The sequence below is a fragment of the Eretmochelys imbricata genome, chromosome 5, assembly GCF_965152235.1.
Source record: "Eretmochelys imbricata isolate rEreImb1 chromosome 5, rEreImb1.hap1, whole genome shotgun sequence".
NCBI lineage: Eukaryota > Metazoa > Chordata > Testudines > Cheloniidae > Eretmochelys > Eretmochelys imbricata.
The window spans coordinates 104997186-105018419 of NC_135576.1; the positions used below are offsets into that span (position 1 = coordinate 104997186).

Below are 21234 nucleotides of genomic sequence, written 5' to 3' on the forward strand. Positions count from 1 at the left end.
TGCGACGGCAACCTTGCACTGAAAGCACATGTGCTATGTAATGTTAACAGCTTGGTTCACCGTGAAAGAGTCTACCCATTGTTCTCTACAATGTGTCTTTTTAAATACTACTCTCCCTTTTTTTCCTCCTGCAGCTGCAAAAGTTTCAACGCTCTCCTTATCATCTCCGTCCCAGAGGCTAGTGTGGATAAGAAGGCAAAAAAACTGCACTCGCGATGAAATGTTCTCTGAGCTAATGCAGTCCTCCCGCACTGAAGTTCCATAGCCTCCTCACCCAGACGCCCAAGAACGCAGTGGGGTGGACGGGGTGGCTCTGGGCACCCAACCACTCCACCCCAGAGGACTGCCCAAGCAACAGAAAGCTGCCATTCAATAAGTTTTGAAGTGCAGTGTGGCCTTGTCCTTCCCTCCTCCCGTCCTCCACCACCCTACCCGGTGCTTCCCTCCTCCCACACGCCTCCCGGGCTACCTTGGCAGTTATCCCCCTATTTGTGTGACAAATTAATAAAGAATGCATGAATCTGAAACAACAATGACTTTATTGTCTCAGCAAGCAGTGATCAAAGGGGGGAGGTTGGTTGGCTTACAGGGAAGTAGAGTGAACCAAGGGGGCGGGTTTTCGTCAAGGAGAAACAAACAGAACTGTCACACCGTAGCCTGGCCAGTCATGAAACTGGTTTTCAAAGCTTCTCTGATGCGCAGCGTGCCCTGCTGTGCTCTTCTGACCACCCTGGTGTCTGGCTGTGCGTAATCAGTGGCCAGGCTATTTGTCTCAACCTCCCACCCTGCCATAAACGTCTCCCCCTTACTCTCACAGATATTGTGGAGCACAAAGCAAGCAGTAATAACAATGGGAATATTGGTTTTGCTGAAGTCTAACTGAGTCAGTAAACTGCGCCAGTCGCTTTTAAATGTCCAAATGCACATTCTACCACCATTTTGCACTTGCTTAGCCTGTAGCTGAACAGCTCCTGACTACTGTCCAGGCTGTCTGTGTATGGCTTCATGAGCTATGGCATTAAGGGGTAGGCTGGGTTCCCAAGGATAACTATAGGCATTTCAACATCCCCAACAGTTATTTTCTGGTCTGGGAAGTAAGTCCCTTCCTGCAGCTGTTCAAACAGACCAGAGTTCCTGAAGATGCGAGCATCATGTACCTTTCCCGGCCATCCCACCTTGATGTTGGTGAAATGTCCTTGTGATCCACCAGCGCTTGCAGCACCACTTAGAAGTACCCCTTTCGGTTTATGTACTGGCTGCCAAGGTGGTCCGGTCCCAAGATAGGGATATGCGTTCCATCTATCGCCCCACCACAGTTAGGGAAACCCACTGCAGCAAAACCATCCACTATGACCTGCACATTTCCCAGAGTCACTACCCTGGATAGCAGCAGCTCAGTGATTGCGTTGGCTAATTGGATCACAGCAGCCCCCACAGTAGATTTGCCCACTCCAAATTAATTACCGACTGACCGGTAGCTGTCTGGCATTGCAAGCTTCCACAGGACTATCGCCACTCGCTTGTGAACTGTGAGGGCTGCTCTCATCTTGGTATTCTGGCATTTCAGGGCAGGAGAAAGCAAGTCACAAAGTTCCATGAAAGCGCCCTTTCACATGCGAAAGTTTCGCAGCCATTGGGAATCGTCCCAGACCTGCAACACTGTGCAGTCCCACCAGTCTGTGCTTGTTTCCTGGGCCCATAATCAGCGTTCCACGGCACTGCCACCAGGATGGCCAAATTGCTGGGGCCCATACTTTAGAGAAGTCTGTGTCCATGTCCTCATCACTCTCGTCACTTTGCTGCCGTCGCCTCCTTGCCTGCTTTTGCAGGTTCTGGTTCTGAACGTACGGCAAGATAATGCACGAGGTGTTTACAATGCTCACAACTGCTGTGGTGATCTGAGCGCACTCCATGATTGCCGTGGTATGGCGTCTGCAGGAGAGCAGAGTCGCAGCGGAAGCGGTGGCTGACAACAGATGCCACAAGAATAGATATTTACAGAGAATGAAGAGAGGACCTGTGAGGTGGATTCATGAGAGCAGGAGAGCAGAGTTGCAGAGGAAGCAGGAGCCCATGACAGCCAACATGGAGAAATTCGCTATCGAGACAAGAGCAGGAGAGCAGAGTTGCAGCGGAAGTGGTAGTTCGATGATGATGGTTAGCAGTCCTACTGCACTGTCTGCTGAAAGCAGTATGGCATCTGGATGGAAAAAAGGCGTGAAACGATTGTCTGCCATTGCTTTCACGGAGGGAGGGGTGACTGATGATATGTACCCATCAGGCATTGGGAGCTTAACCCAGAATTCCAATGGGCAGCAGAGACTGCGGGAACTGTGGGATAGCTACCCACAGTGCAACTGTCCAAAAGTCGATGCTAGCCACGGTACTGTGGATGCACTCCGCAGACTTAATGTGCTTAATGGGGGGACACACAATCAACTATATAAAATTGCTTCCTAAAAAATTGACTTCTATAAATTCAACCTAATTTCGTAGTGCAGACATAATCATGTAGGATCTCAGAGTGCAACTACGTTCGGTGACAGAGGGTGCTGTCCAATAGTTTTCCCATTCATTTTTAGAAGTACTAATCCTCTTGATTTTAGCTTGAATGACATTTGGCCTGTACTCTGACGGCTGCGTAAGAAAGCCTAAAATCTCTCAGATTTGGCATCTCTCAGCCTCACATCCTTTCAGCCCGCCACTTAAGACAAACACTGTCCCATTCCTCTTTATGTTGTATGAGGCCCATCTCAGTGGCTTTGGTTCAATCTGGAAAGCTATTTGCAACAGCCTCACAAATAACAAAGGTATCAGACACATACTCCTTGCCTTTGTAGGTAGTAAAAGCTTTGTATTGACCCAGGTCACTTATCTACACTACCTAGGCCTCCTCCAACAGAGGGCTAGGGCTCATCTCTTTAATAAGTTTTTTTACAAATCACTCACCACTGTCCCTACATCATATTAAAATTTAATAACAGTAATCTTGAAATTAGCAGTCCAAGTCTGTTCATAAAGCTGTCTCTGATCAAAAATCCTGGAAAAGAGGCAAGACTCACCCCTGTTTAAGATATCTCCTTGGCTCCTTTCCTGCAACAGACATGGTGTTTATACCCCCACATTTTTTCCCCAATACTGCTTCTCTTTTTGCCATAACAATTTTTGGTTTGCTACTTTTTTACTGAGTAATATTCACTATTTCAGACTTCTGACACAGTTCTACTCCTGTTCCAGGGTTAGCTCAGACATTACCTGTGTTTTTTTTCTGAAAGTTCCTTAAAATCCCAACTACTAAATGATATCTTATATGTTCTTCCTTGCAGACACCAAAGTCTCTGGGCTCTTTTTTGTTTATCAAAGTACTTATAAATTATTCCATGTTTTCAATAGGTTTCAAAGCACTTTGTAGACGCATACCCATACATGTATTCCATTTTTTTTAATATATCCAATATAGCCACACAAATGCCATATCCTAATTGAATTTACCTCTTGATCTAGCTCAAACACAGTTTACATTACTTTATCTGTCCGTAAATGGTTTTAAGTGTAACTTACACAATCCTTATTCACCTCTGAATTTGGCCCAGGGCTACAAAGCCAGACAGCCTGTTTTCAGAAGCAAAGGGATATGGAACAAAACTCCAATAAAAATGCTTTAAAACTCTTAACACATTGCTAAAATGTTTTTTGGGGGAAACTGTGGAAAATGCTGAGAATATATGTTGGTGTGACATAAAGGAGTTTGACTGGCATTTGTTTGGGATAACCTACCTAACTTTGTCTCTGGTGAGCTGGGCAGCTACTCATGCCAAAAAAAAAAAAAAAAAAAATGGTTCCAGTCCCCTTCAGTGAAGCAAGGGATGTGAGCATTTTGTGTCCATTAAGCCCCCTTTGGTCACACTTTTTTCCCCCTAATTGGGACCCAATTGAACCAATATGACTAAAGGTATGATTTTATACTGATTTTGCTAAACTGGTGCAATTTTGTCCGGGGGCACTCTTACATCAGTTTAAACCTGGCTTGCATCAGTTTAGCGTGCATATTCACAGAAACAAGCTGAGATAAACACTTATATGTTGATACAGCTGCATCCACAATAGGGAGTTGCACCAATTTAAATGTGGCAATTTCTCATATTAATTTTGTTAAACTGGTACATAATTATATGTAGACAATCCCTTGAACTTTAAAAAATACAGATGGGAATCCACCCAAACATCCCAAACACCCAAACTAGTGCTACTAGTAAATAAAAAATGCACAACATGCCTTCTATATTTTGCATATGGGACTCCCTTCACTCTTGACCAAGAAATTTTTATGTGCTCATGTGGTGTACCTCTACAGCTTTTTGGAAACACACTGTGAAGGACATAATTATGGGTGTAATCAATATTCCCAGGGTGAATATTGGATCTGCCTTATATTTTGGTGGGGTTTGTTTTGTTCGAATAGCTTTGGAGATATTGTATTTGAGATAACCGAAGTAGTGACATGAATTGAGTATTTCACTTCCAGCCTGTTTCCAATTACCAGTTTTTGTAATGACTGATAGTCAGAAGGAGGGGCTCACAAGGTAGGTACTAACAGAAACTTTCAAGAGGCATAACATCTGCAAGAAACAGAATGACTTCTGTGCTGCTATATGATTATGATCCGAATGGTCATCTTTATAAATATATGTCTGTTTGGATTCCAAAACAGAGGTTGCCTCAGGACTGTTCTTTACGCTGAACAGAGTATTTCTCTTTCAGAAACCTGAAGGCCTCTGCATTCATCTTCAGCTGCTTCAGACTGCAGACATTTGGGGGGAAAATCCAGGTAGTTTGAGACTTATGAAGATTTTTTTATTCGTTGTCAAGATTTTTTTCATCAGAAATAGGTACAATTACAATCCTATTGCTTTGCAGAAAATAATTTCATTAAATGTGGAGTATTTAAAAAAAATACATCCCCACATGTTTACTGCTTCCTCAGATTTTCATGGGTAGTTTTAGGCAGAAATATTAGAGGCTTAACGATGGCTCAGTCACGAACAATTGTACATTACCGATATACTTTCAAAACTGTTTTGGGTAAAGAAAAAAACTTTGAATCTGGGCTTCTGACCACCTTGGGTCTTCCTCTCCTCCATCTTCCACATTGTTCCACATTGACATTTGTGCAAAGTAGGTGTAAAAAGCTAAGAAGCTTAAATGATAGTACTGTACACAGACTTTGCCTGTACTTTGCACAGGTATAAATGACTGAACAAGGTATAAGGCAGTGGAGAATTGACCCTCATATAATGGCAAAACCTAGATCTGTGTCTTGTGCAGCATGATGTAACATACAGGATGAAAAAAGAATCAGCAAATGACTCCTCAAGTTTATGATCAGATTCCAGTGTTAGTAGTAAATGATTACTGGTTACATTGTTAATCCTGGTGTACAGGAAAACATATACATACATGGCCAAACTGAGGCCTGATTTCAGGAGGCACAACTCCAGTTACTTTTAGGGAGATGAGAATTGTGTCTGTTCACATCAGGATTGAATGTAACCCATAACGTATTACCATTGCAATATTAAATAGGTAAGTAAAGAAAGTGAAATGATTATACGGATATATGTGTACACATACACTAATGTACATATATATGTAAAATACAAAAACATTTTTAATACCACAAATGGTAATACAGTGTCATCAGCAAAAGAGTGACACCAAATCACTATAACTATAGGGAAAACTCAAAGTATCTTTTCAGTTCTATAGAAACTAAATAAAATTTCTTAAAAAAATAAAGCAAGAATCCATAGAATGACATCTAATATGTAGAGTATGGCACAACAACATTTTATCTGATCCTATGTTGTCTTAAAATGATCTAAATATCTAGAAGTCACCTTAGTTTAAAAAGAACTATTTGGTAAACTTACCTTTTATAAAGAAGTATAGCTATAACAATACAGATGATAAACACCACTGCGAGAACTGGTCCTACTACCCAAATCAAGCCTTCTTCTTCATCTGTAATTGGCTGGGGATCGAGATCCATTGACACAACAGGATCAGAATATGGGCTGGTTGCATACATGGTCTGTAAGAAAATGATGATTCTATTCAACGATAAAGTAATGGGGGCATGAGAAATAACTGTGTTAGAACTAAATAAATGTATATGGAATATAATGGCATTATAATATCTGTTATTATTCTTCAAATCCTAAACTATATAGATTGAAATGTAAATAATTTATTATTATTACTATTTTATTTATATTGTACCAAAAGTGTGATAGGTGTATACAGAGAAATGAGGAGACAAGGTCTCTGCCCAGAAGCTTTCACAATCTCAGTGGGTAATGTAATGATGAAGAATTGGGGAGATGATGTAACAGAAGAAAGCGAATGAATAGCAAAGTAGTGTATGATTTGTTTGTTCACTTCTTTGTTTTGTTTGCACTTCTGGGAAGGGAAGAGGGAACAAGAATTTAAACGCTTCCTGGAAGAGGTGTGAAAGAACTGAAAGAGTAGAGGACAGAATTATTGTGGACAATCAGGAAGGCCGTGTTAAATATAGGGATTTGTGGGCCCTCAGGCGACAGTAGTATGCAGCTTGGTCAGAAACAATGGGACAAAGTGGGAGTGTAGAGAGGCAACAACAGAGAGCTAGATAGGAGCTAAGTGGGTTAGGGACTTGAAGGCAAGGGGAGAGACTATGAAGAGAGGCTGAACATGGACAGAGCAGAAGAAAAGCTAGATGACTTTGGAAGCAATGTAGCTGAGATAAGATGAAAGCTGGATAAGGGTTTAAGCAAAGAAAATGTAGAGAAATGGACAGATTATGAAGATGTTGTAGAGACAGAGGTCTATTACGGGCAAAAGAGATAGAGAGGAGTCACAGATGAATTCAGAGCCTGTAGCAGAGCAAGGACGTGGAGTTGTCAAGGGTAACAGAGAAGAGGGGAGGAATGAGGAATGCTAGGCAGAGGATGAGGAGCTCAGTTTTTGCCAGACTAAGATGGAGTGGCTGAAGGCTGTGCTTTTTCCAGCCATGCTAATTGTGTCATCTCAGTTCCTGACAGGCCACTTTATGAAATACTCCGTTCATTTGGGAGCTTTGCTTAACCAAACTGTGGTTAGAGTCACATCAGGGTGTCAGCACTAATGAAGCAAGAAGGAGGAAACTTGATGGCAACTTTATATGTGATGCAGGCCTTAGCAATGACACCATGAAGAAAGAAGTTTTCACTTCGGATTAGATAATTATTAATTTCACAGGTCAGAAAAATTTGAATACAGACGTGGTTACATCTGAAAATTGCTTTAAACAGTTTTCTAGTTGCAATAAAAAAATGATTACGCAGTACTGACCAATGATGATATGTTCAATTGTCTTGTCATATAAGTGAATAAATGGGTTAATATGAATAAAAACATTTAGGAACTGACAATATGAAACTGACAATGGTTGTCTGTGGGACAAGCAAGCACAAATCATTTACCATTTGCTGTTGTTTTTTATAACAAGTTTTCTTCTAAGGTATGAAGAGTTGTTTAATCATCTGTGTTCCATCATCCTGCTTAAAGGAATCTTGACCTAAGTATTTTTCTGCTTTAATGTTAATTGAAGATGCAAGAAATTCTGCTATTGCAATATTACTTGGCCTTCAGCCTCTCTTTCCTGAGCAGATAGAACCAAATGCTGAAGCCAAAATGTGATAACAAACTACCCTATGCAAATAGGCTGAACCAAAGAAGAGATATGAAATCCTTGATGTCTACTTTTATGTATAGGCATTGTTCATACTGTTAGATTTTTAAGACAAATCTATTTGCTGATCACTTGTAAATGCTTAGAGTTCTGTGCAGGAGAAATACTCGACTAGAGTGCAAGATTCAAACTCTAGCAGGCTCTGGAACCCTAAGAGGGGAACAGATGTGTTGAGAACAGAGAGCAATGGAGCATGGGACGTAGATGCTCATTTATCTGAACTCTCTTTCTTCCCCACGGCCAGATCGGTAACTACAAAATCCTATTGCAGATTCTGGATGCCATGACAAAACAAACTTAATTTGCCAGTGAGCCCTCCTTCTAAGGCCTGTGCACCTATGAAGACCACAGATAAATTCCGTTATATTAGGTATTTAAGTTGTAAACATCCAAACCAAACCTTTTTGTGTTCATTTATCTTTAAGGCAGTCACAGTCCCAAAATCAACAATGTTAGACATTACAGCCTTAGTTAATATATAAAATTACTGAAGGAGCAAAACTTTTCAAAGAAAAGATTGAATCTTAGTATGGGTAATTTGTGAGTATAGCTTTTCAGATATCTAACTTTCTACCTAAAAGCTTTCCTCTTTTTCAACTTTGAGATTTAATGACATGAAGCCTATGCTTAATTCAGAAGGACACTGGCTCTTCTATCACCAGCTGTAAATCATCATTTAGTCACTTTTTTGGTTAACTTTTCAGTGGGGTGTAGGATTTTATTAATTAACAGATTTTCCATTCCACTGACACAGTCTTTGCAATCACTGTAAGACAGAAAGAGGAAAAGAGAAACTTTTGTTCTATATTAGAATGTCCTTAAAGCAGTTGTTCCATTTTCAAATGAAGCCACAAGTGATAAGTAGACTAACGAGAACTTCCTCCTTGTTTTCAAGTAAATAAACTCTCCACACATTTAAGGCATTGCCAGACACTGGAGGTCTTTGACTAGACTTCCGATTACTGCTACAGTAGGTTAAACTGGCTGAGTCCAGCAAATGTATATGTCAGTTTTAGGAATCAATTAGAAAGACACCATGCAATATATTGCATGTTCAAATGTTAATGAATGAAGCAGCATCTTTCCACAATCCTATTTCTATCTTAAATTATTTTTTTACTGTTTTACTTGCAGCTAAAACAACTCAAGCATAAAGGGACATAAGAATAAGATGAATTACATAATGGGAAGAGACAACTCATTATTTAAATTCCCTCAGGAATTATCCTTATTATTGCATTATTTTCTAACTTTCGTACATTTCACTGATAAAGTTGGTAGGGAATTACTGTAATTGGAGAAGCTAGCTGTTCATGTCTCTGATTAGACAGATCTTTCCAAAGATTTTTTGGTAACAAACACCATTGTCTCAATGGCAGTCCCCAGGCAAGAAAGGAACTTTTTTTAAATTGTGAAAGATATTGCTGGGAAGCTCATGCCTCAGTAGTTGCATCACAGGTCTCATGAAGCAAGGCCTGTAATTTGCAAAGGATCAAAATAGTGCTAATAAAAGGTGATCTTTACCCTTCAGTTACAGAAGCAAACAACACATTAAAATGCATGCAGAACTATTACCTTCTAGCTTGAGAGATCACTGGAAATAAGCAAGGAAAGACGCTGACTTTTGAAAAGCACTGACATACCCTGTAGATAGCTGACCTTGTGTGAGTGGACAGAGGAATGATCGTATGAACAAATAGTATAAGAAATGAGTGAAGGTAAACTTAGGAATAAAAACAACAACAGCAAAAACATTCAGCTAACTTACAGATTCAGAGTGCTCCATTACAGCCAAAACAAAGAAGACATATTCTTGACCGCTTTGGAGTTGCTTATTCTCAAAGCCACCATACTGCTTTTTATCCCCCAGGGTAAACTCAGTAGGAAGAACTTCAAAGTGAGCTGCAATGTATGGCTTTAATTCAACTTCTCTCCCAAAACGAATGCTTCTGCGTTTCCTAACTATCTCCTTAAGTAGCTGTGGGGAAGAAAGAACGAGAGAGAGAGAGAGACAACAGAAAGATAACTGTAAACAACATTAATGTAACTTATTGACAGTTTAATGGGAAAACTTAATTTAGGGCCAGGAACTATCAAAATACCATTTATTGTCATTTCATGGTGCATGTCAGCATCACTAAATCTCAGCTCTTGCAATCCTTAAATTTTTGGCCTTTCCTGTTAAGATAAGATACTAAATTGCATTTGCACTGCTCAGATTATGAACATGGGTCAACTAGATCAATTTTCAGTGCTTGATATCATTGTCCACGCTAATAAAACCCTACAGAATTAAGTTCTAGAATGCATTACACCCTTTCTCTGAAAAACAAAGACAATTTGTTGCATAATTTTTTTATATGTATGCAGTATCCATACTGTGACCTCCAACTTAATACAGCGAATCCCAATAAAGCTGTTGGTGGATGTGATTGCAGAGCCATTGGCCATTATCTTTGAAAACTCATGCCAATCGGGAGAGGTCCCGGAAGACTGGAAAAAGACTAATGTAGTGCCCATCTTTAAAAAAGGGAAGGAGGAGGATCCTGGGAATTACAGGCCAGTCAGCCTCACCTCAGTCCCTGGAAAAATCATGGAGCAGGTCCTCAAGGAATCAATTCTGAAGCACTTAGAGGAGAGGAAAGTGATCAGGAACAGTCAGCATGGATTCACCATGGGCAAGTCATGTATGACTAATCTAATTGCCTTCTATGACGAGATAACTGGCTCTGTGGATGAGGGGAAAGGAGTGGACATGTTGTTCCTTGACTTTAGCAAAGCTTTTGACACGGTCTCCCACAGTATTCTTGCCAGCAAGTTCAAGAAGTATGGGCTAGATGAATGGACTAGAAGGTGGATAGAAAGCTGGCTAGATTGTCGGGCTCAACAGGTAGTGATCAATGGCTCCCTGTCTAGTTGGCAGCCAGTCTCAAGTGGAGTGCCCCAAGGGTCGGTCCTCGGGCCGGTTTTGTTCAATATCTTCATTAATGATCTGGAGGATGGTGTGGATTGCACCTTCAGCAAGTCTGCAGATGACACTAAACTGGGAGGAGAGGTAGATATGCTGGAGAGTAGGGATAGGATACAGAGGGCCCTAGACAAATTAGAGGATTGGGCCAAAAAAAAGTCTGATGAGGTTCAACAAGGACAAGTGCAGAGTCCTGCTCTTAGGACGGAAGAATCCCATGCATGGCTACAGACTAGGGATCAAATACCTAGGCAGCAGTTCTGCAGAAAAGGACCTAGTGGTTACAGTGGACGAGAAGCTGGATATGAATCAACAGTGTGCCCTTGTTGCCAAGAAGGCCAATGGCATTTTGGGATAAGTAGGGGCATTGCCAGAAGATAGAGGGACATGATTGTTCCCCTCTATTCGACATTGGTGAGACTTCATCTGGAGTGCTGCGTCCAGTTTTGGGCCCCACTCTACAAGAAGGATGTGGAAAAATTGGAAAGAGTCCAGCGGAGGGCAACAAAAATGATTAGGGGACTGGAACACATGACTTATGAGGAGAGGCTGAGGGAACTGGGATTGTTTAGTCTGCAGAAGAGAAGAATGAGGGGGGATTTGATAGCTGCTTTCAACTACCTGAAAGGGGGTTCCAAAGAGGATGGCTCTACACTGTTCTCAGTGGTAGCAGATGACAGAACAAGGAGTAATAGTCTCAAGTTGCAGTGGGGGAGATTTAGGTTGGATATTAGGAAAAACTTTTTCACTAGAAGGGTGGTGAAACACTGGAATGCGTTACCTAGGGAGGTGGTGGAATCTCCTTCCTTAGAAGTTTTTAAGCTCAGGCTTGACAAAGCCCTGGCTGGAATGATTTAGTTGGGGATTGGTCCTGCTTTGAGCAGGGGGTTGGACTAGATGACCTCTTGAGGTCCCTTCCAATCCTGATATTCTATGATTCTATAAAGCATATGAACTTCCCTTTGAGGAAGGAATATTGAAAATAATATAAAATTGAAAAAAAAATATCCCAGCCTGTGAAACTCAGGCTTCATTACCTAGGTTTCATTTTTCAGGGGGACTTTCTAAAATGCAAACACTATCTTTCTAGCACCATTCTGTAATACGAAGAGATTAGAACACAAATAACAACATCCATTTTCACAAAATAGTCCATTGGATTTCTATAACAGCTTTCATCTGAAGCTCTCCAAGAACTTTACAAATAATAAATTTCACACCCCCAGTGAGGGAGGTATAATTAAATTCATTTTACAGATGACTAAATGCAGGCAGAGAAAGTTTAAGGGCATGGTTTCTTGATGCACTTATCACCCACAATTCCAACCGAAGTCAACAGAAGTTTCAGATGCTCATCATCACTAAAATCAACCTCTAAACAACTTGTTCAAGGTCACACAGCACTTCAGTGGAAGAGCCAGGAACTGAACCCCAGAGTCCTAACAACCAGACCACTTTCCACCACAACAGTTAAGCACCAGAACTTACATACTCAACGGAGACATAAACTGTATAGCCTGCCTTTCAAAATGTAAACTTCCTTTACCCCATTAAATATTTGCTCTGACGAACAAAGCCAAAATATACATCAGGGTATTTGGCAGTAAGGTTAAATACTAGCTCATGTTTGCATGTTAACTAATAAATGAAATAAAGCCTAGCTGGTAAAGCCACTGATTAATTACTTATTTAAATGGCCAAATGCTTATTCAATATCTTTTATCACATTGGATATACTGACATTAAGCAGATACTAATTTGACTTGTTTAGAAATAGCCTGAAGTTTTCCTGCTTGACAAGTGATGACTGCTAAGAGTGTTCCATCGTTTTTCACCCATGAAACTTATTCATTGTCCTATTTTAAAGTAAAAGCAACAGACTCAGTCTCCAACCTTATATTCCTCCAAGGTCACACGGTTATTTTGAGTTTTTCTGCTCACAGACAAAACAAACAAAATGGGTAAGTTTTCACTACTTTGTTAAGTGCAGAAGGCAAGTCTCCAGGGGAAAGTTACAGATCAGTAACAAAGAGATTAAAATGTAATTTCTAGTATATATTTTCATTTTAAAAATACACTTAGGGAAGATCTAGTTGCACCCACTTTTTCAGTATTGTCCTGCAACTTAGATGGCATTTCTTTTTGCCATCCCCGAAAATGGAACAAGTATTTCCTAATTATGCAGCAAACAATCCAAAAGCACACAAACAAGCAACCACTCCTTTCTCTTAAACTTAACTCACTACTAAAACAAAGTTTGTTAACACTGATTATCTGAACATGCCAGTTCATTACAATTTTGAATCTCAAACGGGTTAAAATTAGAAACGGGTCCAAGCTGCACAATTTCGATACAAACTTCCTTAAAGGTTGGGGGTGTTTGGATACTGGGCTCTGCGCTGCTCCATTACAGAGATCAGCTTAGTGACCAGGTATGGAGTTCAGATACAAGGCCTGATTCCTCATCGTGTTGCACATGCTTTATGTTGGTGTGATTTTTTGATTTCAGTGGAGTTACACCAGCATAAAAACTAGTGTAATGGACCCCTCCATCTGAAAATGAACTTCCCAAGCATTTGAAGGTGTTGGATCCTTGTAAATGACTCTGCTGTAAAATGACATTATTGTATTCTAAAATGTCATTTAGAAACAACTCTGGTGATTTTTTCACATTATCTTTTATTTAATGTGCATCCAGAATAATTTTCAGGTGACCCTCACTTGTGTAAAAGTGAGGACTGCAGTGGGTAATAGACCAATCTTGGCGCCCATTAATGTTACTTTTATTTAGTTGTTTTTGAGGGCCACTCTCCCTTTTTAAAGAAAAAAACCCAACCTTCTGATTGCTTCACATGTGTCAGTACTAGGTAGAATCAGTAGCAACAGGAGAGGGGGAGCAGAGGCTGCCTGAACATTAGCCCTGTCTGCTGTTGCTTCTAACAGCAGCAGCTCGGAGCAGATCTGCTGAGGGAGGTATTCTTTCATGATGACATATGCCCCCAAGGCATCTGCTAGTGAGATTCTGAAGAAGCATTCACCCCCTAAAATACGTACATGCCTTTCCACAGCTCTGCTCCCAGAGATGCTTTCATCAGCTGCTAGGAACACTCTGCTATTTCTCTCTCCCTTCCTAGCTTCATCTCAGAGTGGAGTTTCATGGGCGAGAGAGGGCTGGGGAGGGGTAAACCAGGATAAAGTCACTCCCGGCAGTGGATGAAAAAGACCACTGAGAAGAAAGCTTAGTTATATACCTGGCAGGCAGGGGAAGTTGAAGGCAGTTTGGCAGCTGGCTTCAATATATATACACCCACCTTTCCATAGGCAGTTCCATTTGCCTGCTTCCTAACCTCAGGTCCAGCTCCTTTGGGTACTTGGGAGGGTGGGGTGTTTTTACTGACTGATGGTCCACAAACATCAGTATATTTATACAAAGAGGAGTATATGCTTCCAACCACCCTTTAAGATGAAGAGTGAGATTTTCAAAGGAGTCATAGGGGACCAATCTCCACTGGCATTCAATGGCATTAGCTCACCTTACTCCTTCTACCACACCTCCTTTGAAAATCCCAGCCAATTTTTTTGTTCCCCATCTTTCCAGTTCGTATTATAATTATAATTTGGGTTTTAGACCTTTCATAAACCACTGCACATCGGTGGATGTTTGTCAATCAAGGCCAGTTAAACAGCTCTGTGTGTGAATGGAAATCTGGTTTACAAAATCTATTCCACATGACTGCATAGACCCCAAGTGCACCCTTGCTATCATTCATATTTCAGATATAGGTGATGTTTTTGCCATATGTCATTAACATCACACTTCTCCCCAGTGATACTTTAGAACAGGACTAGGTTGAAAAGCTTTGAATTCATTTAAGACTTAACATCTATTTCTGTGTTGCTGGTTTTTTTCATTATTCCTTGAAACTACAAAAATTCTCCTAAATAATGTTTAAATCCAAATCATAACATCTGCCATTCGTATTGCTTTTACAAACATGACGTATTTACTCTGTGTCACCAAGTCTCATAACAACTAAATATCTTTATGACTATATGCATTTTTCAAAATCTAATGGCCATAAACTAACAATGAAGTTGTGGTTTCTGACCAAGCAAAACAACAGTTTACTCTGCTTGAATCAACTGCAAGAACCCAGAGCGAAATTCTGGTCCAGTTGAAGTCAATGGCAAAACACTCAATAACTTCAATGGAGCCTGAATTTCAACCCCAGTTTCTGGTATATTTTTTCTCCCTGGTAGCTTTCAAACTTATAATATCTGTCGAACTAGTGGCCTTGTCTTGCACCCTTGCTTTTCACCCTCCACTACCTCTGACTTCAATCAGAGCTGACAGTGCATGGCACCTTGTACATTCAGAACACTAAGGTAAGTGTGGGTAAAGTCTTCTTGACTGGTAGATTATGGATTTACTGCTCCAAAACCACTTGCTACTGAGGTCTGTTTGGCTAACCTATTTCTGTAAAGCATTTGGAGGTATCTAGCATATTGAGTAACTCCCTGTGCAATATATCCCAAACCTAGATATCTAAGGATGCAGTAGAGACAAAACCCACAAATTCCCCTAGCTCACCTCCATAAAGACCTAATCATTTGTCAGCAGTTTGATTTAGAAGTTTGGTGAGTTTTCTTCTCATAGGTGCATTTTAGCCTTTATTTGTGTCACTGCTTTCTTAAGTTGGTCAGGGAAAGATTACATAATAACAATATAAAGTTCTTATTTTCCCAGGTAGGGGGACTAAACCCTTCAAGCATCAGAAATTGAATGAGAAAGCATGAAGTGCAGCCACTGCCAGCTTTTGATTTTATTCCCCCTTCTCAAGAGTTACTACATATATTGAAGGCAATTGCAAAAGATATATCAAGGGCTTTAGTTCTTTATCAGAAATAATTTTCATTTTCCAGTCAATGCATATCTTATTTCTTCCACCATTAATTCTACAATGTGGTCTCAATTATATCAGTAAAAAAGTAGGAAATAGCCCATCCTGACCCAAATATTTCTGAATTAATAAATGTTCTTTATCAAACTATTATACAGATTAATGCACCACAACTTGCAGAATGATTAAAATGACCCTTTGTTATGGGAATCAGTAGCACAGACCCATAGAATTTTATTGCAACAAAGTTCAATGTCATCCTGAACTCACACTTATCTACTGTTGTTGCTGAATCTGACTGTGGATTTTGGAGGTTAAAATTGGGCGGTAATAGTAAATCAATTTTCCATTACTGAATGGGTCTTTCCAGGGAAATTTTATTGTTTAACTACATTTGATGTAATCTAGGACTGCGTCAAGGCGCCGATAGCCTTTACAACAGCTCTTTTAAAGGAAAGACATTCATGGTTCAAGCAAGCGTACTCCACGTTTTGAATCCAATTCTGATCAAAACAAAAAGAAGACACTGCTGTAAACTGCTTAAAAGCTGATTAAAATAATGAAGAATATTTCAGGCTTTAATTGCTTACTCACCAGCAACCATGTCTTCCTTTGAATAACTTAATAAGAACAACTAAATCTTTTTCATTCTTCTGATGAAGGATTACTATTTTCCTGCTGTTGCAGATAATTTTCTTTTCTGGTCACTGAAGCAATTAAAAACTCCCAATTATTGGACAAGATTATTGAAAACACTTTCCTAAATTGACCTACAATAGATGCCCAGAATGAGAAATTACCTCTTGTTTTCTTTGCCCCTTGGAGTTCAGGTCACAGAAAACATATTTGGGCAGTGGGGGTAGGGAAAAAGTGTGGTGACCACTTGCTGAATGAGCACTTCCTGGTGCTGTTTTATGGAGAACCAATGGCAACTCCATTACAGAATACTCTTTACCATGATGAAAGGAAAAGGGGAAAGTATACAGGGCTTGACCCAAAGCCTGCTGAATTGAATGGAAAGACTCCAAATGACTTCAGTGGGCTTTGATTAAGTCCATAGGGAGCAAATTGGAGATTCTCTGTCATGAAAATGTGGGGATATTATCTGCACCAGTTACAACACCAATGAGTGTGGCCTCAAACCCTGGAGAGATATAAAAATAATAATGATAATGATACATAGTTCTCATACAGTGCTTTTCATCTAGAGATCCCAAAGCACTTCACAAAGGTGGTCAGGATCACTACCCCCAGTTTACAGACACGGAAAATGAGGACAGATTAAATTAAGTTCAATGCAGACATAGAAGAAATCTACACTAGGCTGGCTAGAAGTAATACTAGATCAAAATAAATAAAGTATTTAGTTGTTTTTCTGAAATTAAGTCACTATACTCTGTTCTTTGGAGTATGGCGCTTATATTGCTAATTGGTGACACACGGTTGTTTTCTCCTATGTGGTTTCTAATTTCGGAATATAGAGTACCATGAGAATAGAGAATACTGCAAACATTTCCTAATCGCAGTATTACAGTATGTGAGAAACAGGTAAAAAACCACAAGGTAAGTCAAATGTTAAACAGCAGTGCAAATTGCAATTTAGCATTTGTTACATCCTTAGCAAACAGCCCACTAATCAACCGGACCTTTACTGGAGTTCATATCAATGGTGATTAAGTTTTTGCTGACAACTCATTTCACCTTATGCACTTTTGCTTTATGCTTTACAAAAGGTAAAGAATAAAATATTAATGCCAACAAAGATCAGACAGTTTGTGTGCTTTATTGAAACTTAATGTCTTTAATGTCTTCTAATTTAAGTAATTAGATCTTTTTTTCCACCCCCAGAGGGTAACTCAATCCAAAGATAAAATATCCAGACAACTAAACTCGCTGAAATCAGCGTATTAGTGGGATGCAATCATTAAAATATTTTAATTAATAAAACAGAAACAGAAACAGTCAAAACAGAAATACTGTACCTCATCTAACTCCATTTCATCCGGACTTTCCCATGGTTTGATAAACTTTCCATGAGACTTCTTCAAAGGCACAATTACTATATAATAACCTCTGTAAAGGAAGTAATAGATAACAATGAGGTCTAAATCAAGTAAGTAGATAAGTCAAAAGGGTTGGATCTGAGTTTAAAGCCAACTTCTTTGGAGAGAGAGAACTGTGCTGAAATAAAGGCAAATTTTGTATATGAAATGTTGCTACAATCTCTCAGATATAACTGCAAAAAGGCTCTTGTACACTACAGAGGCTCTTGCAAACAAACAGACAATAAATTCTAGTGTACAGCATTTGACAAACAAATGGCACTAATTACCTGCTTTTTCATCTAAACACATAAATATTTATATGAAACTATAATTATATTATTTCATAATGCCTACATGGTTGACTGCAGTTTATTATCTCATTTTAAATGTAACAGGCATGGGACACTTGTGCCCTGCCAGCATTCTAAGCATACGGAAACCAATAAGCTGAAACTTATTACTGGATTTTTCAAGATTCCATTTACCATCACACACTTCTCTCAGTTTTCATGTATAATGGGAATGAGATGGTAACATAATGTATTTGTTGATCCTGCTACTATTATCGTACTATAGTATTATATAGCTAAAATACAAAACTGGCCAATAATATATAATAAGAAGGGTATGTATGGGGGAGTTAAGAATACATTATATATCTATAATGGGTAAGTGTGTGTATATATATATACACACATACACACATATATATTAATATTAAAAGACACCCCCCTTTACTTCATACTATAAATTATCATTAACAAGTTCTGTATCTGCCCAACATATAGTTCATTATAGTGGAATAGGTAACCCAACCATCTGGCTTTCTTCACAGTCAGGACTTTAAAGCAAAATACACTCAATTCACTAGTCAACCATTCCCCTGAAAAACATCCTCTTCTCTTCTCCTAGAGAGAATTTTCGGTAAATGACATTTTTCAGTATAATTGAGATGAGGCAGCACTGTTTTATTTTTTGTTCCCAGATTGTCTCCTTCTCATTTCCTCCCACCAAACCAGAATATATGTCAAGCAGGTTTATCATTTCATATTAGTGTGCAGAACTGAGGAAACAGAGTAATAACAATAGATATTATATATTTTCTTAATATATTTGTCAAAAAACCACTTATTCTTTGTTTCAATAGCAGAGAGGATAGGGGAGAGTAGTTGCCTTCCTTTGCCCCGATAATGACAGATCTCATATTTAAGGTATCTCCGTGTCCTCCATTAATGACTAGTAATAGAAGATAAGGCTGAAGGACCATGGACAATCTTCACCTATCCTGGCCTGCCATTTTTTATGGCTGATTATCCATTTTTCTTTCTGCCACAGTGGCTGTCTGTTCATTTCACTCATTGCTAGGAATACAGTTGAACAGCCTCCTCTGAAGCAATTAGTAAGAGAATCCATAACCATCCTTCTCCATGGCCCTATACAAAGAGCTCAGTCTAAACCAGCCTATGAAGTAACCATCTCACAATGGAGCTGCTTCAATCTGGATCTCCCTTTTGGCAGCACATGAAAACACTCCTAGAGATAAAGGAGTTATATGTTGTAACATGGCTGCGCTTTTTTATTGCTATACAAAATGCTTAAATATATTAAAATTCCCTTTAAAAAAATATCAAGGGCCTAATTTTCAAAGAGCATCAACAACGATAATTGATACCAAGAGGAAGTGTAGGTACTTGGCTCTCTCTCTAAGTACCACAGACCTATGAATGCTCTTTATCAATCCCAGCCCATAATAATTCTATCCTAGATTTGTGAAACAAAACATGTGCATGAGTCTATAACGACGAGAGGGGGCTGACTAAATATCTTCTCTCTTATGCAAATCAATAAGATGGTGAAACAACCCTTTTTCTAGCAAATGCTAGATTCTGCCAGCTTTACTTACATTGAGTGAAAGCCTGCTTCTATTGAACTCATCAGCAAAACTTACACTGACTGCAATAGGACCATAATTGCACTCAGTCAGCAGGACTGTACTCCCCAAATAATCCCATTGATTAAACTGATTTCAGGGGAACTACTGGGAGAGGAAGATACTACTCAACTTGAGTATAAGCCTTGCAAAATCTGGGCCTTAATTCTGGATATGTATCTCCAAGCTTTTGTATTTATTTATTTCACATGATTTCTTTGTTGTTTTATCAGTGACTCAACATAAAAACCAGTATTCATGGAATACAACAAGATCAAAGCTTGCATTATAGTACATGTCTTCAAAGAAAGAACTACGAAAGAGATCATATTTAGGTAAGTCTGAGGAGGCTATATAAGACACTGGAAGTTATTAAAAATGCTGCAAATAAGATTTTCAGAAATAAATATGTAAGAAGGGATTGTCCTTTCACTGACCAAATGGTCTTCATGTGTTCTCTTAAAAATGTATCATCTTATTTGATCCTTCAAAAAAGGATGGATGATCCCATTTTCTATTCTGCTAGCTGTACCTACTTTGCTGAAACAGGAGTCATATAAATACTGAAGTATGAGTAATAATAAATCCCTGGTTCCTGTGCAGCCTTAGTAGAACGGACTAATCTCTCAGAAATAATAATTCATTCAAAAGGGAAGCAAGAAATTGAGGTTTAAACAAAGTAATTTTTACATTAAACTAAAAGACAGATCAAGCAGCATGTCAAACATTTCAGACACGATTAGTCTAGATCACCTTGTGTACTGGATAGTTCTGTGAAACCATTTAGTGCCCTACCAAACATGATAAACTCCTGGTCACCATCACCACATAATTAAGAACAGTGCTAGTCCGAAGATTATGAGGGAGGCTTAGTCAGATGACTTTTTGGGGAACTGCCAAATTTAACTCATTCATTCTATACGATAAATGGGATTGTTCTCTGGGTCACCACCACTTACTTGTAAGCAAAGGTATCAACTTTGAAAAAAAAATTAAGGGATGATTCTGCAAAGAAGCTGGGATCTTAGAGGTACTAGGCTCCACATCTGTTGGAGGCTTTTGTGTGCATTTGGCTGTATCCTAGCAATGACACAACTTTGCAAATGCTAACTTATTAATCATCACAATACCCCTTTGATGTAGAAAGTATGTAGGCACCCTTTACTAGAGGGGCCTCTGAACTTTATTGGGAGTGTTCCAGGATAAAAGCCTGTATGCTGCAATCTAGCCTTAGAGACTGCAACTCTCATGATGCCTTGGGAAAAGAGGGGGAGACTTCCTCATGTAGGGAGAGCAGGCGGTGGACTCCATTTTGGGAAGAGGAGTGAGATGGCTGCTGTGGAGCTCTGTCCATACCAGGAGCTGCTGCTAGGAAGCCAGAAGCTGCTGCTGGGAGCCTGCAGGGACTTTGATGGAGCAGGGAGCTTCATAGGTGGTTGGTGGCTTCATTGGAGTCAGAACAGAGACTGTTGCTGTGCCTAGAGCTGACTGAGCTGGGCCTGCAGTGAAGGAGCCGTGAGTAACCCCCACTCTGGTTTGGGAAAGTACGTGCAAGGGAAGGGGCACAGCAGTTTTTTAATTGATTTTACTCAACTGTTCCTGTGGATTTAAATTAGTAGTGA

At 39.6% G+C, this 21234-nt stretch overlaps 1 protein-coding gene across 1 annotated transcript in view; it reads right to left on the minus strand.

Annotated features, from left to right (window-relative positions):
- The window catches only part of PTPRD (protein tyrosine phosphatase receptor type D), a 409661-nt gene that overhangs the window by 122958 nt on the left and 265469 nt on the right, over positions 1-21234 (minus strand). The window contains exons 16-18 of the mRNA XM_077816430.1: positions 17620-17710; positions 9537-9746; positions 5931-6091 (exon numbers count right to left, since the gene is read on the minus strand). Of these exons, the coding sequence (XP_077672556.1) occupies positions 5931-6091; positions 9537-9746; positions 17620-17710 (462 nt within the window). The remainder of the gene's footprint in view (positions 1-5930; positions 6092-9536; positions 9747-17619; positions 17711-21234) is intronic.